Source organism: Quercus robur, chromosome 6, assembly GCF_932294415.1.
Source record: "Quercus robur chromosome 6, dhQueRobu3.1, whole genome shotgun sequence".
Taxonomy (NCBI): domain Eukaryota; kingdom Viridiplantae; phylum Streptophyta; class Magnoliopsida; order Fagales; family Fagaceae; genus Quercus; species Quercus robur.
The window spans coordinates 42,311,236-42,338,283 of NC_065539.1; the positions used below are offsets into that span (position 1 = coordinate 42,311,236).

General features: G+C 36.9%; 1 protein-coding gene across 2 annotated transcripts in view; it reads left to right on the forward strand.

Annotated features, from left to right (window-relative positions):
- The first annotated feature begins 918 nt into the window (after positions 1–918).
- The window catches only part of LOC126688836 (uncharacterized), a 72,419-nt gene continuing 46,289 nt past the window's right edge, over positions 919–27,048 (forward strand). Inside the window, exons 1-22 of one of the 2 annotated variants that reach the window (XM_050383709.1) lie at positions 919–1,307; positions 4,190–4,271; positions 4,717–4,820; positions 5,649–5,744; positions 5,852–5,899; positions 7,669–7,719; positions 8,900–9,003; positions 9,159–9,276; positions 20,073–20,174; positions 20,312–20,512; positions 20,650–20,807; positions 21,007–21,165; positions 21,649–21,741; positions 21,923–22,274; positions 22,590–22,703; positions 23,911–24,006; positions 24,095–24,162; positions 24,494–24,614; positions 24,693–24,914; positions 25,033–25,260; positions 25,400–25,509; positions 25,630–25,726. In XM_050383709.1, the coding sequence (XP_050239666.1) occupies positions 1,293–1,307; positions 4,190–4,271; positions 4,717–4,820; positions 5,649–5,744; positions 5,852–5,899; positions 7,669–7,719; positions 8,900–9,003; positions 9,159–9,276; positions 20,073–20,174; positions 20,312–20,512; positions 20,650–20,807; positions 21,007–21,165; positions 21,649–21,741; positions 21,923–22,274; positions 22,590–22,703; positions 23,911–24,006; positions 24,095–24,162; positions 24,494–24,614; positions 24,693–24,914; positions 25,033–25,260; positions 25,400–25,509; positions 25,630–25,726 (2,739 nt within the window). In that variant the 5' untranslated portion in view covers positions 919–1,292. The remainder of the gene's footprint in view (positions 1,308–4,189; positions 4,272–4,716; positions 4,821–5,648; positions 5,745–5,851; positions 5,900–7,668; positions 7,720–8,899; positions 9,004–9,158; positions 9,277–20,072; positions 20,175–20,311; positions 20,513–20,649; positions 20,808–21,006; positions 21,166–21,648; positions 21,742–21,922; positions 22,275–22,589; positions 22,704–23,910; positions 24,007–24,094; positions 24,163–24,493; positions 24,615–24,692; positions 24,915–25,032; positions 25,261–25,399; positions 25,510–25,629; positions 25,727–27,048) is intronic. The other variant, XM_050383708.1, reaches the window with a different exon arrangement.

Genomic DNA, 27,048 nt, shown 5'->3' on the forward strand with positions numbered 1-27,048 from the left:
GCACAAACTCTTAGGCCATTATGTTCAATATTGTCTTCCTTATCCACTAGCATGAGTTTCCTTGGCTATACTTACCCATCCTTGGATGACCCTTTATCCTCGGCTTGGGCCTTAAGCCCAAAACCCAATTGTATGATCTGGGCCCATGGCCCCACATAAAGTTATATATATATATATATATATATGTATATATATGTGATATCATATAGTTTAAAATTTTAAATAATATGACATTTTGTATATTGTTAAATCTAAAATAAAAACCGTAAAATAGATTATATCTATTCCAAATGAAAGGAAGAGAAATGTATTCCATATCATATTGCCTTATATGGTCATCAAAGTCACACAAAGGATATGAACTATTTATAGTCAATAATAAGAGAAAATGTAATAATTACAATTAAAACATGAGAAATGCTATGTTCACAGTAAATTTCAAATGACAAGTTTTTATTTATTGTTACTAACCAGTAACAACTTATCACCTTAAATTTGTTGCGAAAGTATTGTGAAAATATTATAGGATTATAATAAAGTTTTTATTTATTTATATTTTCTTATAGATAAGGTAGAGTTTCAACATTGGTATTTCCTTCCCCAATTATGGAGTTGTTGTTAAAAAAAAAAAAAACACGGGAGTTTATTTGTAATTTCTGTGTCTTTATTTTTCCCCTCTAAACGGTCATGGACGGCAAATTGCCATTCGGAGAAGATCTTGTCATTTATTTTGCTTTATCCCTAAGCAAATTATCATTATTACACACGTAGAGGACAAACCGTCTCCTTACAATGGAGCCAGAAAGTTTGAAACAACTCAAAAGGACCTCTTTGAACAGTACTAGTTAGTAAACAGAAAAGGGACCGCACTGACATATTGCACCTGAACCGAGCACCCTCACGTAATTTCACACACACAAAGAATTTTGCAAATGACCGCGATCCCTCTGTGGCTCTACTCTATTCTATATTCCATTTCGTCATTCACTCACTCGCACGGACACCGTTTCCTACAAATATATACATATAAATAAATTCCATTCTATTTCATTCCTCTCCTTCTCACTCATTTCTTCACAAAGACTCTCAGATTCGAAAGGCTCTGAATAGCTTTCAACAAACAAACCCTAGCGATTTTGTTTTTCAAATTCTCGGCGAGCTACGATCTTCTCTGCAGCTTTGGTGCAATTCCATGGCGGCTTCGCGCCCTCGATCGTCGTCTATTTGCGGTTTGATCGGACTATAGAGCTCGTTCCGGTTGTGGCCGATTCGAATCGGCTTGGTTATTCAACATGTTCGAAGCTCACGTAAGGGTTTTAACTATTAAATTTTCGTTTCGTGGCTATGAACTTATTGATTTTTGTGTAGTTTGTGAAAATTTGATGAAAAAGCTTGAATTACTGCTTTGTAGTATGGTTTTGATTATTTTTCTTTGAATTACACTTTTGTTAGTGTTTTGTGGAGTGTTATTGGCAATGTATCATTCTAATTCCATTTTTCTTTCAGTTTTTGAAATCACGTTATCGTTCTTCTTTGTTAATTAGTTGGTGTAGCATAATGATAGTATGATACGCAGTGATTTTGTACTCGGAGCTAAGTTTAAGTATCTGAAGACTGTTAAGTGGAATAGGAAGTGAATGTTAGCGTACACAATGAGGGTTGTGAAGGTGAATGAACCAAACCGAGAATAGTTGAAGTTGTTGAATTTGGATTTAGTTTTCAAGTGTCTCATTGCCTCCTTTTTCATTTTTTTTTTTAAAAAGTTTGTCAAGATAAGTGTGATACAATATAGCAGAAGGGATAATTTTACGGGGCAATTGTATGTCAAATCGTGTTTGTGCTTTGTAAGCACTAGTTCAAATGGCACATCGTCGGTGATTGTAAGTTTGTAATCACAGGCTGTGTTACTTACCAATAAAAAATTAAGAAGAGGTCCTATCATGCTTTATTGTTTAAGTCACTTAAAAAAATCTATTTATATGGTGTTTTCAAGGGTTCTATAAGGCTTAATTTTCCTTGGGGGAAAGCATCTGATGGTGTGTTAAGGTGCCTTGGAAGGTCTCATAATCTTGTTCTTTGCTTGGGTAGCAGCATTGGACATTTTTTTTTTTTTTTGGATAAATAAAAACATTTATTATTGATAATTGAAAAATTGTCTCAAGTACACAGGTTATATACTATGGTACATCAAAATCATCTGGTTGGACAAAATTTTAATGGTGGGCCATTTTTCAAACCACAATATATTTATCAGTGGCAAATTTGTTGATCATTTTTCGTGTCATTGTACAGTGGTGAGAGATATATGGTTGCTTGTATTTTCGTTGTTTGAAGTATCATGGGTTACACTGAAGACAGTTATACAATTATTAAGCTGTGGGCAATGGAGGTTTCAACGTCATCTTAGATTTAAAGATTGGAATTCTGTCCCATTGTGCATCTTGTGGACAATTTGGCTAGAGCGTAATGGTAGAACTTTTGATGTTGTGGACCATCCAATTCATGTTATGAGGTAGTCCTTGCTAAGGTGTTTGTTTGACTAAATGGTTGTCTTAGGCAACATCCTGTCTTGTTGTTCCTTAGACCACTTAGATAGCATGCTTTTGACTTTGTGATCTCCATTTGTGGGAAGTCTTGTATTATGTATTTTTTCTCTTGTTTACTTTGAGTGAAATTATTTTAACAAAAAAAAAAAAACTATTATTTCTCCCTTTATGTTTGCTGTGGACTGTATTGGGGGGGGGGGGGGGGAATCGACATACTTTTGAAGATGTGGAGTACATGTGGAGTACATGTGGGGTAGCATCTTTCATTAGTTCTCTTTATGGGTGGTCTTTTGCTTTGGGTTTCACAGATGGTAATTTTGTTTAATCTTTCATAGTGTCAATTCATGTGTAGATATTTTTTCCATTTGTAATTCTTCTGGCTACTTTGTGTCTTTTTTATGAAGTAGTCTCGTTTCAATAAAATTATTCCTTATTTAAAAAAAAAAAAATCTATAAGTTGACAATGATATTGAGCACATTGGGATAGATGAGAGACAAGACAAAAAAGGATGATAGGTTTGAAATTCATACTTTTTTTGAAAATTTAGGGGTACTTTCTTACGGGAGCAGGATAAGAGAATTGTGGCTGAAATGTCCTGGTTATGCATGAGGATGACTAATGGTTGCCCTAAGGTAGTAAAATTTGTACTTAACAAAAAAATGGTAGTAGAATTTGTGGAAACAAGGGGTAGATATCCCTTCTAAAATTCTGATTGTGCATTTGCAGTCAGGCAGCATGGGGGAAGATCCTCGCTTGTGATAATCTCATTAAGAGAGGATTCACACTAGTGGGGTGGTGCTGTATGTGTCGCTGTAGTGGGGAGACAGTAGAGCATCTTCTGTTACACTGTAGTGTTGCTTTTATGTTGTGGAGTTTTTTGTTTCGTTCCTTTGGGTTTCATTGGCTTCTACTGGAAAAGGTCATTGAACTTTTGTTTGGATGGATGGAAAAATTGGGTAGGCAAGCAGTCTTTGGATATTTGGAACTTTGTCCCATTATTTTTAATGTGGACTCTGCTACGGGAACATAATCTCTGTACATTTGAGTTTGTGGAATCTTCAGAGCTACAATTTTTTGATAAGTAATATAGAGCTGTTTTCTAGATCATCGTTTGATTGGTCTAGGGCTTGGGGTTTCATTAATACCAACTCAATTCCTAAGTTTTTAGAATCATCATCTTTATGTACATAACTTTATGTAATTCTTTAGACTTCTTAATGTTCACTTTTGTGTGTATGTAGTAGTTGTGTTCAATAAAATACTTATTTACTTACTCTATTGTAACCATTGTACTTATAATTTTTTTTTCTTATTTATTTACTTCTAAAAAAAAGGGAAAAATCTAAGAGAGCTTGGCGCACTCTTGGTCTTCCTTTCATATGGGAAGTTTGAACTCTTCATTTGGACTATGAACTTGTCCTTGTTAATCCCTTCTTATTTTCTCTGTTCTTCCTCCTTATCATCATACTGTGCTTTAAGACAATTTGCGCAATTTTTTTTATTACATCCTTGATTCGGAGCTTGTTTTATGTTACTTTTCTAAAGCTTATGGATGTGAGATGGTGTTATACTTCATTATATTTTAATAATTCTGTCTGGAAATCATGTGGATAAAGCGGTTGGTTATGATCCTTGTTGGCAGGTTCTGCATTTGCTTCGAAGGTATTTGGGTGAATATGTCCATGGACTCTCAGTTGAGGCTTTGAGAATCAGTGTTTGGAAAGGTTTATTCCCTGATCTTTAGCTTGCTTGTATGCTGTGGTGTACTGATCCTGCACCTCTCTTTTTGAGCTGTTTGAGTTGTTTCCTTTAGAAGCAATATGTTTACTAAATATGTGAAACATACTGGAGTTCATTGGTACAAATGTGTTTTGACTTGTTGATGTGACCTTGGTTGACAAAATCATGTCAAATCTCAAATAATTTGTGCTGAGATGCTTGCATGATTGAATTATTGCCTTTGGCAGAATATCTTTTTGGACTTGTGATTGTAATTCTTAAGGGGTAGTTTGGTACACATATTGTGTATTCAAGGTGCTATTTTTATTATTATTTATTTATTTTGAATATAATTTTTTTACTTAAAAAACAATCAGTGATGATTAATTCTTTCTATGAAGTTAAAGAATTTTGTATCCATTTAAAATGTTCCATATATATCTTTCACAGGTGATGTTGTTCTCAAAGATTTGAAATTGAAGGCAGAGGCACTAAATTCACTAAAACTTCCGGTTACTGTGAAAGCTGGTTTTGTTGGTACCATAACATTAAAGGTAGCATTTCTTGGTATCTATTGCACAATGGCTGACATTTGGATCCTAACCCTTGTTTTTTATTTTTTCCCATCAATTTCATCTTATTTTCTTTATCATTTTTTTATTAGGTAGAATTATTTCTTGTTCTTTTAGATGGATGAGACATGGTCTGGTCTTTCTAGTTTGTTTGTATGCTGCATTTCATTACATGTCTTGATAAAATAGACCAAATTTTTGTCCTTACTCGTATATGGATCCATTATGTTTTGCCTTTTTTAAAAGAAATTATTATTATCTTGATTGATAACGTTTTAGTAAAATTAATTGTTCATGTAGCCTTTTTTGGAACATCAGAAGGGAATTGTTCTTGTGAAGAAAAGCCTTTGTTGTAGTTGGGAGGATCCTTCAGGTGTCTTCTATGGCCCTTTCTGCTGCCATAAGAGGGGATCCAATTGAATATCCATTTAGGCTGTTCTTATTACTGATGATACTTAGAAATTTTAAGTTTTTGCTGCTATTAGTGTATTACTAATTTATACAAAAATTATAGATTGAAATATTTTAAGTGGGGAACTTGAAAAGTACTAAATATGTAGAGTCAGGGAAGTGAAACTATCAGCCTTCAAATATAATTTTTAGGTTATGCATATTTGTGTCAAATTTTGTTGGTAGGAGACATGATGACATATTGTTGAAACATTGTCATCAAAATAGTAATTCACTTGATGTTCACAGTGACTGGAAATCCAGACTATAATTTAGTTTCCTAATGTGCTTTGAAATATGCTGTTTATGTTCTAATTTTTATAATTTCTTTCATTTCACCTTTTGCCTTATTAATTTTAGGTTCCTTGGAAAAGTTTGGGAAAAGAACCTGTGATTGTTCTCATTGATCGTGTTTTTGTTCTTGCTCATCCAGCTCCTGATGGTCGAACTCTTAAGGTAGGATGGTGTTCTCTTTAATGGAAATAATTGATATCATTATCAGTTATCACTAAAGAGAGGTCTGTGGCTTGTCTGGGTTTATCTTGTTTCAATACTCTTTTCAGGAGGAGGACAGGGAAAAACTTTTTGAAGCCAAACGTCAACAGATTGAGGTAAAATTCTGATATACATGTGTGTCTGTGCATGCATCTCTTTATACCTTGTGAGAGGCACTTTAAGATGTTTTCCATGCATGATTTTCCTCTCTTATGAATCATCTTCAAATATACATAGGTAAAAGCATATGGATCATTTAGTGGATTGGAGTATTGTTTTGGTTGGTTGTTGCTGTACGTGTAAGTCTAGTGGTGAAACTGTGTATCATTTATTAATCCATTATTTGATAGCTTGGGATTTGCAGAGTTTGGCTCTTATGTTCGTCGGGTGATGCCCAAGAAGGTTGTGGTCCTCTTGGGGTGGGGGCTTGGTTTGGTAAACATTGGAGTTCCTTTTTTTTTTTTTGATAGGTAATAAGAGTCATATTATTCATAAAAGATAATAAAAAAGAAAAGGAGAATACAAGGTGTTCATGATGATGAACACAGGAAAAAACAACAAACAGAGACAGAAATAAAGAACTCAAGAGACTATTCTAAGAGAAAAAAAGAATCTCTATGATAAAAGAACAATTCAAAGAACCCCAACACCTAGAGCAATCAAAAAGAGTTTGCTGGCACAGTGGCTCTAATAAAACAGCAAAATCTCCCTAGAGCTTGGCATGACCCATTGAATCCCAAAGACCTGAAGCATATGCGGACTTTTGAAGAACTCAATTTGATTGGTCTTGGGTTTGGGGACTCACAACTAGTGATTCTCTCCCTTCTTTTCTTAGCTCTCTTCTCTTTTGTAATTAATCTGTTGCTTGGTTTTCTTTTGTTTCTTTTCTCTTTCCCTTTTCTTGTAATTTTTGGGTTTGCTTTGTGCTTTTCATGCATAGAGTAGCATTTCGTATATATATCATTCTTACTTATAAAAAAAAATGCACCCATAAAGAATGTGCTACAGGACAATGAAGAAGGATATGGTCCATAGATTCCCTATTACAACACACATACAAGACTGATTCGCCAAAGAGAGACCCCTAAGCATGAGATTATCCAAATTAAGAATCCAACAATGAGCTACTGTCCACAAAAAGAAAGCTACCCTTTTAGGAACCTTAACTTTCCAAATAACCTTCTAAGGGAAAATGGAGTTAGGAACATCCCGAATCTCATGGTAATAGGACCGGGTATCAAACTTACCATTACCATTAAGGCATCAACGAAGACTGTCACACCCAACACCCCTAGGAATCTGGGATTGAATAAAGTAAGTAAAGAGAAGACTGCTTCTTGTTCCCAATCGTGGAAGTCCCTATAAAATCTCAAGTTTCAAACTCTATCATTTCCAACCTCCTGATGTAGGGATTGAAACAACTGAACTTTTAATGGAATGGAGCTCTCAATTATGGTGCTAAAATGATCATTTGTGAGAATGTTGTTTGAGTGGTTTAGCTCCCTTGGCCCATGTGACATACATTTGGTTGTAGATTTTATTGATTCTCTTTCATTTCATATGTAATTCTTTATTCTTGTTATTCTTTACACAAACTGTTGTCTCTCCTCCATTTAATTAATTTTTCATTACTCATAGAAAAATAGGTAAAAGCATATGGTCAATATAGTAAATTCTTTTCCCAGACACATAGTTTTGCAATCATAAAAATTGTTAATTTCTGTAATTAGCCTAGAATTTGGATTTTGTGATATGCTTATGTTGAAATGGCATACTTGTGTAAGTTTGTTGGTGTTTTTATTACCATTGCATATGGGAAGATACTTTCCTTCTTTGTCCTTGATGATTATTATTTTTTAAATACTTTTTTCTCTCTTGCATGCAGGAAGCAGAGTCAGCAACCTTGGAAGCAATATCAAGGTCAAAGCTGGGAAGTGTAAGCTTATAAATTTAATGCCCCTATGAGTATAGGAATTAATCATGATCTAATAGAGCTACTTTATAGATAGTAAGTTTTAATTTATTTTTTTAGCAGTGATTTTCATACTTCGGTAGGTTTTTATTTTATTTTTTTATGTTTATCTTGCTTCATTTGTCAATGAATGTTTCAATTTTGTCTGTCATAGTTACATTGTCGGACTTTCTAATTTGTACTTGCATTGACAATTTCTCATCCTGGCTACAAAGACTGCTATGATTGTCTTGGTTGATGTTCATGGTATTTGCTATTGTGAAGCCAAAATTTTGGGTTGCGTCTTTTGTTGAAGCCATGAAGAAGTTCTCAATCAGATTAGAATTTAAAAGCAAAATCTTTTGCCCAAATTTTGTATTACTCTGTCATACTTTCTACTTGTCTTTTTGTAAGTTTGTTTGTCTTGTTTTATTTCTTTTCCAGGTTAGAAAAGAATGTGGTTGCAACCCACTTGTTATTTCTGTCATGCAAAACAAAAAGAAGAGATACCACTGTGGTTCTCTTATTTTTATTTTTGGTGTGATTTTGTGTTGTACTGTATTATATTGAGGGTTGGCATTCAGATCTTGTCTTTTTTGCATCTGTAATGGATAAATATAGTTTGGTCTAGTAAGGTGTTATGGAGTATGTTGTGGGGGTACATGCAGCTTTCTATGTTCATGGTTTGTCAAGTTAATTTGATATGGGTGGTTTGTGACAAAGCTAGAGGTAGCATCAATTTATGACAAGGTAAGGGAAAGTGGTGTAAGATGGTATTTGCATGGTTGAACAATTGAATAAGGCCCGATTAGATATTTTTGGAAGTCATTATAATCATGAGGAGCTTTGCTTCTTCAAACTTTTTAGCAATTGATTCCCAACTACTAGTGATCATACTCATACTTTTAGGCAGCCAGTATATACTGCTAATTTTTTATTATAAATTATTTAAGTCCACCTTTACTTTTCTGTCTCGTTTATTTTTGGCATGATGTTTGGCCAAGTTGTTTTATTTTTTTTTCCTTTTCTTTATGATTGTATTTTCAGAGTGCATGAGTATGTTTTGCTCAAGCTTGCTTCTTAAATTCCAGTGTTTGTGAGAAAACATGGTGATATATTCACATTTTGGTGTTCCAATTCATATTGTTGTTTTTTTTTTTGGCAGCCACCTCCTGGAAATTCGTGGCTAGGTTCTCTAATTGCTACTATTATCGGAAATCTTAAGATATCGATTAGCAATGTACATATTAGATATGAGGATTCTGTCAGGTTGGTGGACACATGTTTTTCTGAATGTTTCTGTCTTCTGTTGAAGCATGAGATCTTTATTTATCTGTTTGTTTATTTCTACTATCCTGATTTGTTTATGAATGGGATTAAATACCCACTGTCTGACTGTTGAAAAACAACTGTTTGTTTTGCAGTAATCCCGGGCATCCATTTTCTTCGGGTGTTACTTTGGCCAAACTTGCTGCTGTTACAATGGATGAGCGGGGAAATGAAACCTTTGACACTAGTGGTGCTTTGGATAAATTGCGAAAGGTGAGGTTTTCTTTTTTCTTGTGAAGCTTCTTTTACCAAAATAGTTAAGTGAAGAGTGTCACAAGGCATTGCCCTGGCATCCTGTGGAAGAGTATTTGGAGTGTTAAGGCCCTACTGCAGGTCTCTTTTTTTTGCTTGGAGTGTGGCATGGGGGAAGATCCTCATGTGTGACAATCGTTTTTTTTTTTTTGATAAGAAATAGAAGTTTTATTGATAGAAGAGTATTTCATGAATCTTTTTTTTTTGATAAGTAATAGAAGTTTTATTTATAGAAGAGTATTTCATGTTCACGTTGATGAGCATAAAGTACTTGAATCTATTACAAGCAATCAAGAAGAAATTCTAACAGAACTCGTGTGACAATCTCCTTAAGTGAGGTTATAAGTTAGTAGGGTGGTGTTGTATGAGTTGGTGTAGTGGGGAGCATGCTTTTCAGACTTGGACCGTTCAAAGAAACGGAAAAAGGAGAGGATCAAGGTTTTAAAGGTTGGACTGAGGTTCAACCGAGGTTGAACCATAATGACGTCAAAATTAATTTAATAGTAATTAAAATACAAATATAGGTATTAAAATGATAAAAATTAACAAAATTTTACTAAAAAAATATCTAAACAAATTTAAATAAATTTCAAATGAATTTTATCAATTTTTTTAAAGTTAAGTTAATAGAAAATAACTATCAAATTATCTCCCCCTTTCTATGAGTGCTTAGTACCCCTCCCCCATGATTGCTCCCACCCTCCCCCCTCCGCCCCACCACTCCTCTACTCAACAACAACTTCCTCCACCTCCACCCCTAATACATACACAAGCCAATCCACCTTTTGTTAACTTCCCTAACCTTCCTTTTTTCTTCCCTCCTTCTCAAATCCCTTTCCCACAGCCCTGTTTTTGGCCTAGTCAGTTTGGTCAATACATACCACACCACACGCCGACCCAACCATCCTTACCCCCTCTGAACCCTAATCCTCCTAAGCCGCCACCTTCTTCACAATCCAAGCCTTCACCTTCACATGGGGAAAGGGGAAATTCTGTTTTTTTTCACATTGACACAAAGGCCTTCTTCTTGGCTTTTGATGGAGGACGTATGGATTCTTACTCCATTACGGAAAGACGGGGAAGGTACCATGGTTCTATCCGGGTAGGTAGATCAGGATTGGACTGGATCATTGCATGCTTGGCTGAGTTACGCAGTTGGGATTTTAGCAAGCAACATTTTTTCAAACGGTTTCATGAGAATTATAAAATTTTGGAGTGCTCTAGTAGGTTGAATAAGGGTGGCTGTTTTGTGGAAATTTCTGAGTATCACAATGGGGCTCGACGTGGCTGCTTGCGTGTTCCAGAAGGTTTTCATAAGGGTGGCTGGGCTTTTCTTGAAAGGAAGTTATGTGAATTTTTCCTTGGTAAACTTGTTTCTAGGCCGGGGAAGGAGGTGGTTGCCGGCGGTGGTAGGTTTGCAAAACCTACCGGTAATCCAAGAAACCAAGTTTGGAAGGACTTTAATGATCACGTGAAATTAGGAAGTGATTTAGATTTGGAGAAGCAGTTTCCTAAACTAGCTGGTACGTTAAACCAGAAGGAGAGATTTGGGGGATTTGATTTTATCCCAAAAACAAATATCTCAATTCACCTTGTTTCAGGAAGGCCAACACGTGTGTCTACTTTGAAGTGGACTAGAGCCCATTTTTCTCTACACATATCAGTGGATCTTGATGGAAGGGGTCAACGTGAGGTGAAGTGGGCCAATTTTGTGCAGCCCAAGTCTGGTTTAAATGATAAAACATCTACTGAACTTGGGCCTGTTAAGCAAGCAGATGGTGGCTCTTTTAAACAGGCCCAAGAGGCCCATTTTGGTGACTTAACCCAGCAGAAATCACAAGGATTGTCACGACACTGTGAGAGTGGAGAGGTATCGGGCTTACCAGTCAGCATCGAGAAGTCAAACTTAGGCTCCGGCGAGATGGGAGAGGAGTTTTCAACCTCCGATGGAGGTTCCGACACGGTGGTGCAGTTGGGTTTTGTTCAGAGGGGTGTTTCCGGCGAGATGGGAGGGGCTTCATTAATTCCCGGCGAACCCGATAGGGCAGTGCAGAAGGTGGTTGCTTCAACGGGCTGTTCAGGTAGTGGCGCCGAGGTGGGAGAGGAGTTTTTAACCTTCGATGGAGATTCCGACACGGTGGTGCAGTTGGGTTTTGTTCAAAGGGGTGTTTCCGGTGAGATGGGAGGGGTTTCATTAATTCCCAGCGAACCCAATAGGGAAGTGCAGAAGGTGGTTGCTCCAACGGGCTATTCAGGTAGTGGCGCCGAGGTGGGGGCTACTTCTGTTGTATCAGTTGCCGGCGATCCAGTGACGGGGGGACCGATAAGTGGGGCTGTGGAGGTTTCGCCTGTTTTGAGCTCCGGTGATCACCCCAGATTAACTGAGGCTGTGTCGGAGTGTTTGACAATACCAGAAAAGAGGACTGAGGTGTCTTGCCATCAGCCTTTACTAGAACATAACAGGTTTTCTCCTATTTCTGAGATAGTTTCAGGTTCTTTTGATGAAGAGACGCTGGTGTTGAATTGGGTCAATCCCACGGAGTCGGATAGGGATAAGGAGGAGCTACAGTTGATGGAATATGTACCGTTGGCTCAATGGGATCCTAATGGGGGTTTAGCGTTAATGACTGAGGAAGTTGTCCCAGTTGATATCTCTATGGAGGATGATTTGGAACCTTCGGCATGGGTAAGTAAGAAGGTCAAGGGCTTCGGTAAGTGGGTGGGCTTCCCTATAGATTCCTGTGAGAGGCAGTGTGTTGAATTTTTTCAACGACTTGAGAAAGTATGGGAGAAACAAGCTGAGGCAGGCAGTCTTCGTCGTACTGCTTCTTCCTCTACAAAAGGTATGAGGGAATTACGGAATTTAATTTCGACAGTTAATTATGATGGTCAAGCTGGTAAACGAAACGGGGAGATTGTGAAATTCAGTGGGTTGGGCTCTGATGGTTGTCCATGAATTTGAGACTTCTATCTTGGAATGTGAGAGGATTTAACAATCCTCATAAGAGGGATACTGTGAAGAACTTACTAAAAGAATGGAAGTGTGAGGTTGTGTGTTTTCAGGAAACCAAACTGGACTGTACTAATTCTGTTGCTGTGAAAAGTCTTTGGGGCAGCTCTTTTGTGGACTGGGTGGCTTTAGATGCCATTCACACAGCGGGAGGTATTCTTGTGGTCTGGGACACAAGGGTGTATGAAAAAATTGATTGTGTGGTGGGTAGCTTTTCTGTTTCAGTCTTGTTGAAAGGGGTGGCAGATGGTTTTGTTTGGATTTGCACGGGAGTTTATGGCCCAAATGAAGCCGGTTTGAGGGATGCTTTTTGGGCAGAACTTGATAGTGTGAGAGTGAGGTGGAGTTCAGCGTGGTGTGTTTTGGGTGATTTCAATATTATTAGATACCCGGCAGAGCGTCTTGGGTGTAATTCGTTTAGTCCAGCCATGTTCAATTTTTCAGACTTTATTGAGAGGAATTTTTTGGTTGATCTTCCTTTGGTTGGGGGTGAGTATACGTGGTTTAGAGATTCAGCGAACCCTGCTATGTCTCGCATAGATAGAGTTTTGGTTTCAGCTGATTGGGAGGAACACTTCTTGGATGTAATTCAAAGGCCTCTTCCTCGGGTGGTTTCCGATCATTGTCCTATTCTGGTGGAGGCAGGAGGCTTGGTGAGGGGGAAAAGTCCCTTTAAATTTGAGAACATGTGGCTAAAAGTGGAGGGTTTTGTGGATCGAGTTAGGGGCTGGTGGAACAGTTATCATTTTGTGGGATCCCCTAGTTACGTTCTCGCCTGTAAATTCAAGGCTCTTAAAAAAGACTTGAAGCATTGGAATAAAAATATTTTTGGGGATGTACATTTTAGAAAAAAATGTTTGTTGTCTGAGCTGTTGAATCTGGATTTGAGAGAAGGAATGCAAGTGTTGACTATGGCAGATAAAGCAAGAAAATGTGAGATTAAGGCGGAGATCGAATCTTTAGCTTCTTTGGAGGAGATTTCTTGGAGGCAAAAATCAAGGGCTTTGTTCTTAAAGGAGGGGGACAATAACACTAGGTTTTTCCACAGGCTTGCTAATTCACATAGACGAGCCAATACCATGAGGGGTGTGGAGGTTGATGGCATTATGTATGAAGATGAATCAGATATTCAGGATCAGGTGGTGGGGTTTTATAAGAGTCTTTATCAGGAACCTGAGGATTGGAGACCCACTGTTGATGGGTTAGATTTTGCTAGCTTGGATGAGTTTGATAGGCTTTCTCTTGAAAGGGAGTTTGATAGGGAGGAGATCATTGCTGCTCTTCAGGAGGCCGAGGGTGATACGGCTCCTGGTCCTTATGGCTTTACCATAGCTTTCTTCCAAAAGTGTTGGGGTGTGATAGAAGAGGATGTTATGGCTTTTTTTGCAGACTTTCATAGCCAATGCATCTTTGAAAAATCTTTGAATGCTACTTTTCTTTGTTTGATACCTAAGAAGTTTAAAGCTGTCAATATTAAAGATTTTCGGCCCATTAGCCTTGTGGGAAGTTTGTACAAACTTCTGTCTAAAGTTTTGGCTTCTAGGCTTCGAAGAGTTTTGGACAAACTTATTTCCAACTCCCAGAATGCATTTGTAGGGGGAAGACAGATTCTGGATTCTGTTCTTATAGCAAATGAATGTTTGGATAGTAGATTGAAGAGTGGTGTTCCGGGTGTGATCATTAAGTTGGATATAGAGAAGGCTTATGATCATGTAAATTGGAATGCTTTGTTTTACTTAATGGAGAGGATGGGTTTTGGGGAGAAATGGGGGAGGTGGATGAAGGCTTGTATCACTTCAGTTCGTTTCTCAGTGCTTATTAATGGATCCCCGGCTGGCTTTTTTGGTAGCTCTCGTGGTCTTCGTCAAGGAGATCCTTTATCTCCTCTTTTGTTCTTGTTGGTGATGGAAGTGTTGAGCAGGTTATTGAGGAGGACAGAAGAGGGTGACTTTCTTAGGGGGTTTCAAGCAAGCCCCAATGCAAGAGGAGGTTTGCATATCTCTCATCTATTGTTTGCTGATGATACTATTATTTTCTGTGACGCGTCAAGGGAACAATTATTATATATAAGGATGGTGTTGATCTTTTTTGAAGCTATTACAGGCTTAAAAGTAAATGTTGGCAAGAGTGAAGTTGTGCCAGTTGGTGAGGTTGGGAATTTGGGTGCTTTGGCTCGCATTCCATGTTGTAAGGTTGGGCGTCTGCCTATGTCTTATTTGGGAATGCCTCTTGGGGCTCATTTTAAGGATGCTTCGATCTGGAATCCTATTTTAGAGAGGGTGGAGAAAAAGCTTGCTGGTTGGAAGAGGTTGTATTTGTCAAAAGGAGGTAGGCTTACTTTATTGAAGAGTACTTTGTCGAGTCTCCCAACTTATTATCTATCGCTGTTTACAATTCCGCAACACATAGCAAATAGATTGGAGAGGATTCAGAGGAATTTCCTGTGGGGGAGTTCTGATGATGTTTTCAGATATCCGCTTGTTGCTTGGGATAAGGTTGTTTGGCCGGTGGAGATAGGGGGTTTGGGGATTCGGAAGATTGGGCTTTTCAATCAAGCTCTACTTGGGAAATGGCTTTGGCGATTTGGGAAGGAAGTTACTCATTTATGGCGTCAGGTAATAGCCACCAAATATGGAGAGGATAGTGGAGGTTGGTGCACTAGACTTGTGAGAGGGACTCATGGTTGTGGGTTATGGAAGAATATCAGGAAAGGTGCAGGCAATTTTTTTAGTCATGTGATGTATGAAGCAGGAGAGGGCAATCGTATTCGGTTTTGGCACGACCCTTGGAGCGGTCCTACTCCTTTGAAGGAATTATACCCAGAATTGTTTGCATGTGCTGTGGTTAAGGAAGCTCTGATTTCTGACATGTTAATCTTTGCACCAGACGGGGGAGGTAGGAGTTGGAACTTCCGTTTCCGTCGTAATTTTAATGAAGGGGAGTTGAGGAGGTTTTATTCTTTCTATGGGCATGTTTCTGCCAGGATTCCTAGTGGGGAGGGGGAGGACATTTTGATCTGGCAATTGAATCGTAATGGTGTTTTTGATGTGCGATCCTTTTATATTGCTTTATTGAAAGCCCCTTCTGTTTCTTTCCCTTGGCAGAGCATTTGGTGTGTAAAGGTACCTAAAAGGGTCTCTTTCTTTTTATGGACTGCTGCTAGGGGTGGGATTCTTACTATTGATAATCTAGTTAAGAAGACCTTGCCCCTTGTCAATTGGTGTTGTTTATGTAGGTGTGATGAGGAGACTGTGGATCACCTTTTGATCCATTGTAAGTTTGCATCTGCTTTGTGGAGTGAGGTCCTTAGTATGTTTGGGGTTCAGTGGGTGATGCCGGATCACTATTGTTTCTCTTCTTTTTGCTTGGAGGAATTGGTTGGGAACTTACTCTTCAAAGGTTTGGAATTTGGTACCAGCTTGCCTTATGTGGTTAGTATGGAAGGAACGCAATACCCGAATTTTTGAGGACGTTGAGAGTTCTATAGATAAGTTGAAGACCTTGCTTGTTAGGACTTTGTTTGAGTGGTCTCGTATTTGGGGGCTTACGCATTGTAGTGCCTTGTCTGATTTCCGTAACTCTATTAGTCTTTCCTTATGATTTGACTATATCTGTTTCAAGGGCAGTGTGTTTACAATCGTAAACACATTGTTCTTTTTCATCAATAAAACTCTTATTATCTATAAAAAAAAAAGTTAATAGAAAATAATAAAGCATAAACAAGTCTAAAAAAAATTGTGTTTAGTAATCTTTAAATAAAAAACATTTTAGTCTAAAATAAAATCATTTTCAACATAAATTTATAAATTGCACCAAACCTTTATTCTTTGCTGGCTTCCACCAAACCTTGTCAAGGCCAACCCCCTGCACTTTTGAAGAGTAAATAATGTCCATAATTCGATCAAAAGAATCTTTCTCCCAATCCTGCAGTGGATGACAAAATTGAAAATTACAATGCATCCTCCCACCAAACCAACACATAACCTCCGCCACTAAAGAGTCCCTTGCCCTACTAACACAAAAAAGATATGGAAAGGCCTTTTTGAGGGTACAATCCCCACACCACACATGCTGTCAAAACTTCACTCTAGTACCATCACCCACATCATACCGTAGGAGCTTAGAGAAATTAAGTCAGCCACCTCTAATAAACCTCCAGAGGCTAACACCATAAGCATTTGTCACCTTTTTCGTGCATCAACCACCCCAAGCATTTCCATATTTCGCCTCTATAACCCCCCTCCATAATGCATCTGTCTCTAAACCATACCTCCACAACCACTTACCCACAAGGCAGAGTTAAAGCTTCACAATTGTCTTATCCCCAAACCCCCCAACCTGCATTGGCTTACAAATCTTAGCCCAATTCACTGGGTGTAATTTAGAATCACCACTACTACCACTCCAAAGAAAATCTCTCTGTAATTTCTCCATGCGATTAGCAACCTTACTAGGTATAGGAAGAATGGAAAGGAAATAAGTAGGTAAGGAGGAGAGAGTACTTTTAATAAGAGTTAGCTTACCCCCCTTAGATAAATACAATCTCTTCCAACCTGCTAGTCTTTGCTCCATCTTCTCTAAAATAGGAATTGTTAGTCTACATTTTAAAGAGTAGTCATTCCTTAGGAATTGCTATTCCTTGTAATAAAAAGACAACCAAAAAACTGAATGGTTATTCCTAAGGAATAGCTATTCCATTACATGGTCTATTATAACGTTACCAAATGTGCCATAAAAAAGTTTTATAAGATTTCGAAAAGAATTAGAAAAAGAACCGATCCCACACTTAAGTAATCTTATGAGATGGTCTTTAGACTAAATTGCATTTCCATTCTCTATAGGTAATGGGCAGAGGGTGAGGTCACGGGTTCAATCTTGTATGGGGTTGAGTTACATTTACTTATTAGAGGATCCCTATTCCCCACTCCCCTCAAAGCTTATTGTTTGTTAAACATATTGAACCTTTATCCCTCGTTGCTGTCATCAATTAAAAGTAGGATTAATTTTTGTGGCTCAATTGTTTGGGTAAACTGTGTTGAGCCATGATCCCCTTGCTGATGTCATCAATGATTTTTTTTTTTTTTTTGATAAGTGTGAAGAAAGAATTTCTTTCTTTAGAAAAGAATAAAAAAAGAATCAAAATGAAGATTTTTTTATATATTTATTTCCCTCCTTTATAGGTGGATAGGGGTGGGGATGAGAAAATTCATTTTAATGAGTCTTCTTGTTTAAGTGACATTATTGACTTCAATTATTAATTACAAGCAGTTTCTATATCATGGATATGTTGTAACATGATACATAGATATATTATATCTTAAAATGATGATGACGTGAATATGTCATGGATACATGATGATTTAATATGGTACAGAGATATTGCATATCTTGAAAGGAAAATGATATGAATATGTTATAGATTCCATGAAAATAAACCCACAAATAACTAAGATTAGTAATTTTCATGAAAAAAAAAAAAAAAAGAGAATACATTAGTGGCGGATCATATGAGATTACACAATGGCTCAAGGATTGGGAGTTGGAGTAATTTTCACTGTTTTTAGAGTTATTGTATTCTATAGAAGTGTGAGGCTGTGGAGATGATAGGCTATGCTGGAGGCTGGCTATTTGAAAGGGTTTTGAGGTCCAAACTTATTATAGATCGTTCGCTCCTAAGGGTGATGAGTTGTTTCCTTGGAAAAACATCTGATGACTGTGGCACCAACAAAAGTAGCACTCTTTCTTTGTGCAGCTTCATTTGCGAAAATTTTAACAACAGTAGAAAACATGAGAATGTAATATTATTCTAGTGATTATTGTTGCATGTGTAAGGGTTATGGAGTGACAGTGGATCATTTGTTATTGCACTGCCTCATTGCCAAGAAGTTACGGGATATGGTCTTTGCTCTTTTTGGGGTATGCCTGGGGGGGGTTGTTGATTTACTAGTGAGTTGGCATGGCCATTTTGGGTGACATTGCAATAAGGAGATTTGGAAGGCCATTCTTCTTTGTTTGATGTGGTGTATTTGGAGGGAGAGAAATGCAAGGAATTTTGATGGGTGTGAGAGGTAAACTATAGACATGAACGCTCCATTTGTTTTGAAGTAAAAGATTTTACATGTAAATTTTTTTTAGGTGTTTGGTACGACAAGTAAAATTTTTTAAGCAAACCACCAAAGCTGGTGGCTCAGCCACTGGAGTTGCTGGTGTCGGAGATCTGGTGATCGGACCGCCAGAATTGGTTGCTGGAATGGCAGCTTCGGTTTATCAGATCTCCAGTACCTATTGTTGGAACAATGGTTTCAGACACAGGACAGCCGACACCAGTTGCCCAACCCACTAGATTGGTGACCTACTCACTAGATGGGATGAGGGAAGCCACTGTTTATTTTTGTAAAATGTTTTACCAAATTCTTAAGGTAAAAGGTTTTACAACTTTTTTTAAAGGATTTTCAGTCAACTGAAAATATTTTACAACTTTGATCACACTTTAATTTTACCTGCAAACAAACACTTGAAAATATAAACAAATGGAGAAAGATATATTTTATGAGGACATTGTTCCAATGGTTACTGGCCTCAGGGAAGTTTTCTTTGTCAAATATGATGGAGTTTATTGATTATTGTTCTTTTGAATCGTAGTTTGTATTTGCATCTAGTATACTACCTGCATACTTGTTTATTTTTCTTTAATAAAATTTTTACTTTTAAAAAAAAGATTAGTAATTTTTGTTGCTATTTTAGCACACATAGATCAAATTCCGCCAAGGAGCTTGTACGCTTGGGATGACGTAGGACAAATTGCGGAAGATGTCTAGGTGTGTTTGTGATGGGCTTAGGGTTAGGAGAACTTGTAGATCTAGGTTTAGAATTGTTTAAGAAGGGGTAATTGGGTGTCATAGGAATTAGAAGGCAATTTGATGAGTTTGGCTATTTGGTAGGAAAAGTATGTGGAGATTTAGGGTTTTGATAGGTAATAGAAAGGGGTTGATTTGGGGTTGTAAGGAAGAAGAAAAGAGAGGTTTTTATGGTGTTTTTGGGGCTGTTGGAATTGTACCCTAGAAGAAGAAAGGGAGAAAAGAACTCACAAAGGCCAACTTGCCTCTATGTGAATACATTGAGCACAATTTATGTAAAAGACTCTTTCTTGTACTAGTAGTATTAGGGCTCCTACTAGAACCAGGACTCCTAGTTTGACTAGTAAAGTAAAACCTAATAAAAGACTAACTTGGACCCAAAGAAAATAAAACCTAAGATATTTAGGATCTCCAAGAAGATTCTTAATTCAACTAAATTACAAAAAGACTACTAATTCTTGGGAATTGCTGAAATTACAGATTTTCTCCTGAATATAAAATTGACCATAACTAATAAAATAAGAACCCAAATAAAAAACTGTTTTAACCCTAAAGACTCATACTTAGACTGTTAATAAAACCATATGAATTTTACTTCAATTGGCCCTTACATGTGGACCCCATAAAGTAATTATTGCATAGGCGAATTTGCAAAGGAAATCTAGATGCATCTATATCCTGTGAATGATGAATCACGATTTAGGATTACATTTTTGTGTGTAGTTAAGGAACTAAGCTTTTGAAATTATTAGAGGGAAATTATCAGAGTTTGTATGTTGTGTGTTGATGGAGGCTCTCTGGATGATCTTCTTTCTTGTTATTTTTGGGTTAATGCATGACCAAAGTTAGTACCAAAGTATTTGCACTAATGCATATTATTCTTCTTACAGTCGTTGCAACTTGAGAGACTTGCTATGTATCATGATTCAGATAGGCTTCCTTGGGACATAGACAAGAGATGGGAGGATCTCAGTCCAAAAGAGTGGATCGAGGTTTGTTCCCAGTACTATCGAAGTACCAGCCCATGTACTTTAATAATTAACTGCATTTGCTTTTGGTAACATGGTAAAATCAGACATTTTGTGTTATTTTTTGTTCCGTTCACCTCTTTGGTTTGATGTTTAACTAGATATTTGAAGATGGTATAAATGAACCAGCTGCTGACCATGGAAAGGTGTCTAAGTGGGCAATGAATCGTAACTATGTGGTGTCACCTATTAATGGAGTCCTAAAATATCATCGCCTTGGGAATCAAGAAAGAACTGATCCAGAGGTTCCGTTTGAGAAGGCTTCTCTTGTCCTAAGTGATGTCTCTTTAACAATTACAGAGGTTGTCTTCCTTCAATAATTTTTGCCCAATTTTATAAGAGAAAATGGATTGCAAATTTCTTCCTTTTTGGTACTTTCTTGGCATGCAAATGGCATTCCTGAATCAACTTGTTAAGAGTTTTTTTTCTCCTTGCATAGGCGCAATATCATGATTGGATAAGACTACTGGAGGTTGTGTCAAGATACAAAGCATATGTTGAAGTTTCTCACTTAAGACCTGTTGTGCCAGTTTCAGAGGGCCCTCATTTGTGGTGGTGGTATGCTGCTCAAGCTGGCCTGCAGCAGAAGAAATTGTGGTAATATATGTGTTATTCTTTAAATATCTGTTAAATCAATAATGAGAAAACTTATAGATAATAGAAAAATGTCCTATAATTTGGAAAATGTGGTTCATATTTTCACATCTATATTGGCTATGCCCTGTGTTTTGAAGTTTGCTCTTTGAAGAGTCACTTTTAAAGTTGAATCTGACTTTACACCTGTTTCCGAACTCAGTTACCGATTCTCATGGGACCGAATTCAGCATTTCTGTCATCTTCGTCGTCGTTATGTTCAGTTGTATGCTGTTTCACTGCAACATATGCCAAATGTTAACAGTGCAGAAATTAGAGAAATTGAGAAAGACCTTGATTCCAAAGTAATTCTTTTATGGAGGTACGCAAATTAGTGTTCTTCGGAACTTTTGAGGTTTTTTTTTTTAATCTTCTTTAGTTACTGCTTAATTTTCTTTTAGTCAAATGATCTTTTTTCCTTTTTGATAAAAATTTGTTACCTAAATAGAGAATATAGTCTTTGAATTTGTTAGAATTATGGTTAAGTATTCACCATTTCCTGACCGCTTAAACTTTTGAAATAATCGGTATTTTTTTTTGAGTAACAATCGGTAATTTATCATGGTATCAAAGCAAGGAGTCCTAAGTTTGATCCTTGTTTTCACTCTACCTCCCATTTAAAATGTCAAAAATCTCATGTGTTGGGCCCTAGTTATTAATGGGGAGTTTAGGCCCACACATGAGGGGAGTGTAGAATTATGGTTAAGTGATTAAATTTACCATTTTCTAATAATTTAAGATTTTGGGACAATAGGTAATTTATCAGAATCTGTCCTAATTTGTGATTAGTGCATGTATAATGTAGGTTACTTGCACACGCCAAGGTCGAATCTGTGAAATCTAAGGAAGCAGCTGAACAGAGGAGGCTTAAAAAGAGAAGCTGGCTTTCATTTAGATGGTTTGTGGGGAATCTTATCTTGCTACCTTTTCTTGGAAATAAATTATGTTGCCCTGTCTTTGTCTCTTTGGTTATTAGCCGTTCCTAATTTCTTGCTTATCTGTGGCTTCTCTGAAACTTCTGCTTGTAGCTTGTGTTTGTGTGTTCATGGGAATTTATTTTTGTTTCCTTTATATCTTAGGCATGCAGAAGCCGAGGATGACTCTGTTGGGGATGCTTCCGAGGGATCACAGCTAACAGAGGAAAGACTAACTAAAGAGGAATGGCAGGCAATAAATAATTTACTGAGTCATCAGCCGGATGACGAGTTGACATCACATTCAGGAAAGGACATGCAGAATATGATTCAATTTTTGGTAACTGTATCAATTGGTCAGGCTGCTGCCAGGATCATCAATATAAATCAGACTGAGATTGTTTGTGGTAGATTTGAACAACTTCATGTGTCTACCAAGTTTAAGCATCGCAGTACTCACTGTGATGTGTTGTTGAGATTCTATGGATTATCGGCGCCTGAAGGTTCACTTGCACAGGTTTGTTTCCTTTTATTACAAGGTTTTGATGGAAGGAAGGTATTAAGTTGCAAATGCAATATAAATGTTTTAGATTGTGACGGAATTTTGAAAAATTTGAGTGAGTTCCAGAATAGATTTTTGTTTGTAAATTTAACAAATTGAACTAATTTTGAATGTTTGTTTTCCAAATTTATTGTACTTTACTACATTTTCTAATTTTATTAGGTGGGTGTTTATTCTTATGTTTGCTGGAGATACAGTTGATGCTCTATTTTCAATTTATGAATTGTGCTGTAGTACTATTTGTAATTGTTTTTGTCATTTATTATGCAGAGTGTCTGTAATGAGCAGAAAGTGAATGCATTAGCTGCTAGTTTTGTACACTCACCAGTTGGGGAGAATGTTGATTGGAGGCTTTCAGCTAAAATTTCTCCCTGCCACGTTACGGTAATTTCTTAGTTGTAGTTGTGGACAGAGGGACTGAGAGTGATGTGTGCTTTCAACAACATACATATAGGAGTCGTTACTTACTCTGCTTAAGATGCCTTTTTGATACACCCTAGCTTGTGTTTTCAACTTTAAGAATATGCTTGGTATTGGGTCTCACTCCAGAAAATTACTATATGAGGTTCATTATGAATTGCACTTGCAAAAGAACTTTTTCCTGACTAAATCCACAAAGATGGAAAGCCATCCACATTTTCTCTAACCTTTCCAATTGTTTCCTTTTAGTTTGATGGTACCATAGTTGGGTAGCCAAAAGTTAATTTTCCTTGCCTGCTGTATATATGATTGATGTTGTATCTCTCTATCTTCTTTTGTAGATTACTTATCAGAATTTTAATAAGTGATTAAATTCACAATTTTCTATAAGGTTAAGCTTTTGGGACTATGTAATTTATCTTGGTATTAGAACAGGTGATCTTAAGTTTGAACATTGTCTCCACTTTACCCCTATTTAAAAGTTCAAAATTTCATGTTTTAGGTTCCACTTATTAAGGTAGTCTGAAGCCCGCATGTGAGTGGAAGTGTGAATAATAGTTAAGTGATTAAATTTATAATTTCCTATTATTTTAAGCCTTTTGGGACTAGTGGTAATCGCTACTCATAGTCTTTTAAGGTGCTTTTTTTTTTTTTTTTTTTGGATAGGTAATAAAGATTTATTGATATAAAAAAGTCACCCAAGTATGCAGAAAGTATATTGGGGCAAACAATAAGTTACAAAAATACATGAATCTAGTAAATCAACAACAGAAGATAAAGAAAGAATCTTCAGAGCTGACAGCCAGTACAATAAAGTTCTAAAGAGTAATAACTTGAGATCCGGCATAGTTCCCTTTGTATCTTCCAAAATCCTGTTATTTCTTTCCATCCAAATGCACCACCTCAAACAATGGGGGATAATTATCCAAACACAACCATCCTGATGACAACCAAACCAACCTTGCCAGCATGCAAATAATTCAACAACAGATTTTGGCATCGCCCAATGAACTCCAAACAAACCCAAAACCATGGACCACAGATCTGAAGCAATAGGGCAATGCAGCAATGTGTGCGAACTACTTGTACATTTTTCTCCTTCTCCTGTCCTTCCCCCCACCATTTTGCTTCCTGCATTGTATGAAGCTTCCTAAATCCTTCTGTTTTGCAGCTTTTGATGGAAAGTTGTGATCGCTTTCTAGAGTTTCTGAAGAGAAGTAATGCAGTTAGTCCTACTGTTGCTTGGGAAACTGCAACTGTTTTGCAGGTAATAATGTTAATATGTATGTCAAAATATTTTATATGGCACTGAAGTTTTGTCAAACTAATCTTCTATTATTCAATGCCAAATGCAGATGAAGATCGAGAAAGTTACTCGTAGAGCACAGGAGCAATTTCATATGGTATTAGAAGAACAGAGCAGGTTAACACGTTCTCAATTTTCTTTCTTAATGTTTTTTCTCTGTTCATTTATTTGGTTATTTAATTCTTGCACACATCAATCGTTTGAACTTACTTTCTTATAATTTTTTTTATGTGATTTGTTTTATCAGTAGTTATACACTCAATTTAATTTGACTAAGCCCTAACTCCAACTAATTGGTGTCGGATATGTGTCTCATTTCTACCCTGTCGAAGTCTATATTCTGTCGCCTTTCGGTTTATCATGTCATTTTATTGGTGTGCTTTATTTCTCTCTAATGGAATTAGTAATTATCCATTCATTCCATTTCTATTTCTGATTTGTGTTTCAGGTTTGCTCTTGACATTGATTTTGATGCCCCTAAAGTTAGAATTCCTATCAAAACTTGTGGCTCCTCCACATGTGATAGCCATTTTCTTTTGGATTTTGGTCATTTCACATTGCACACCATGGTATGCAACTTGAGTTATGAATTTTTCGATTGCTCTATGTGTGTTTGGTTTGGCTGAAATGATCAGTCATTATTGCAGGAATGTCAGTTGGATGACCAGAGGCAGAATCTATATTCTCGTTTTTTAATATCTGGAAGAGATATTTCTGCTTTCTTTACAGATTCTAGTTCTAACTGTCAGAACTGTGCTTTAGGCGCACAAAATTACAATAGTCAGCGAATAGTATCTTCTACGACAGAAAAAGTTGAGAATTTCTGTTCTCTAGTTGATAGGTGTGGAATGGTAGTACTTGTTGACCAGGTTTGTTTTTTCTATGATGATCACATAATTTGTTTATGCTGCTTGATACATGTGTTACTTTGGTTTTTGCCAGTAATGAAATTTTTGCTAATTGCACTTGTGCAACTGTTTATTGAAGATCAAAGTACCTCATCCTAGGTACCCATCAACGTGCATTTCTATTCAAGTGCCAAACCTTGGCATTCACTTTTCACCAGCAAGGTATAGCAGACTCATGGAATTGTTAAACATATTATATGGTACAGTGGAAGCCCGTGGTCAGTCTACTGTTGATTATTTCCAAGCAGAACTTGCTCCTTGGAGTCCTGCAGATATTGCTAATGATGCTAGAATCCTATTCTGGAAGGTGCATTCTTAATTCCAAGGGAAATAAGCTTGCAGGCTGTTCACTGTACTTATGTATCTAATTTTAATCTTTCCTGTTTCTCCCCAAAAAAAAAAAAAAAAAATTTTTAATCTTTCCTAATATGAATTTCTTATTTCAGGGGATTGGAAATTCTGTGGCTACTTGGCAGCCATGTTTCCTTGTGTTGTCAGGTTTATATCTTTATGTTTTGGAGTCAGAAAAGTCCCAGAGCTACCAGCGATGCACAAGGTTTTCCTTTTCCTCTTCTCCTTCCGTGTATTTCTTGGATATTTAATCTTCTAGGCTCTCAGTGATTTAATAATCACAATATTTAGGTTCTTTTATACTCAAATTATTTGGATATTGCAGTATGGCTGGCAGACAAGTGCATGAGGTTCCTCCAGCAAGTGTTGGTGGTTCTTCATTTTGTCTTGCTGTGAGTTTCAGGGGGATGGACATTCAGAAGGTAAGTTTAGTTCTTTTAAAGTAATATATTGTTTGTGGTTTGTTGTTTCTTTCATGTGGATTACAATAATTATTTCCTTTCAGTAGTTTTTATTTGGTAGTCTAAGAGGGGGTTGTTTTTAATTCTTCCCATGTCAATTAAGGAAGTTATAGAAAGTATGATCCCAAATAAAATAAAGTGCGGAAAAGAATGCATGTGGCTGATCTTGACTAATCTGTTGAGGATTCATAGCTTACCTTAATAACTTTGGACTTAGCCTTGGTTGTTGTTGTTGTTGATGTACATGCCTTACTACTAAAACTAACAGTACGGTCTGTTTCAATTGGTAATTACACACACATACACCTTTGCATATTCAAATGTTTTTTTTCCCCTAATATATATATATATATATATAAATGAAATTTATTGAAAAGAGAGGACTACTTCATGCAAAAGGATGAAATAGCCAAAAGAAATATGTACAAACAAGAAGAAAAATAAATTATGTATAGGAGAAAAGAGTGTCTATGAACATCGGAATGGAATCACTAGAAGTAAGTCATCAAGCACGAGACCAATCAAATAGAGTGCCCACAACCAATGCAATGAGCTGGTCCCCTGAATACTTCAAATCCTTATCACACGCTTATTGCACTCCCTCTAAATAACCCACATCACACATAGCGGTACCATGTTCCAAATATTTTATGAATGCTTCCCAACCAATTCCTCCATCTAGTCAAAAGATCAAGCACTCTCTTAGGTTAGATCCAAGAGACTCCAAAAGATCTAAAAAAAAAAAACTCCATAATTGGGAGGTTTCCTCACAATGAATCAAGAGATGGTCAACATCCTCCCTGTTACACTGGCACATGCAACACCAATCTGCTATTATAAAACCTCTTCTCCTAAGATTTTCATCTGTGCGAATCTTCTCCCCCTGTCCAAACAAAGAAGGAAACCCTTCATGGGGCTTTCACGCCCAAACTCCTTTCCAAGAGAAAATGACAGAAAAAGATTCTCTCAGAGCATTATAAAAAGGGTGAATATCAAAATCTCCATTCTTCTTCAACATCCACCTCACTCAATCTCCATCCTCATTACGAGGAATATGAGACTGCAGCTGATGAAGAAAAGCCCCTATCAACTCCAGCTGATAAAATATTCTTAGCAAATGTTTCTCTTTCATTTCCGAATATTCACTAAACTTTTCTATTTTAGTAGCATTGAATTTTGTGGAGGCCAACTGTTTTTTTTTTTGAGAATGAAACTTACTCATTTAATTAATCAAAAGAGGCTGAATCAGCCTGAACAACATGATGAATGTTTGGTGGTACATC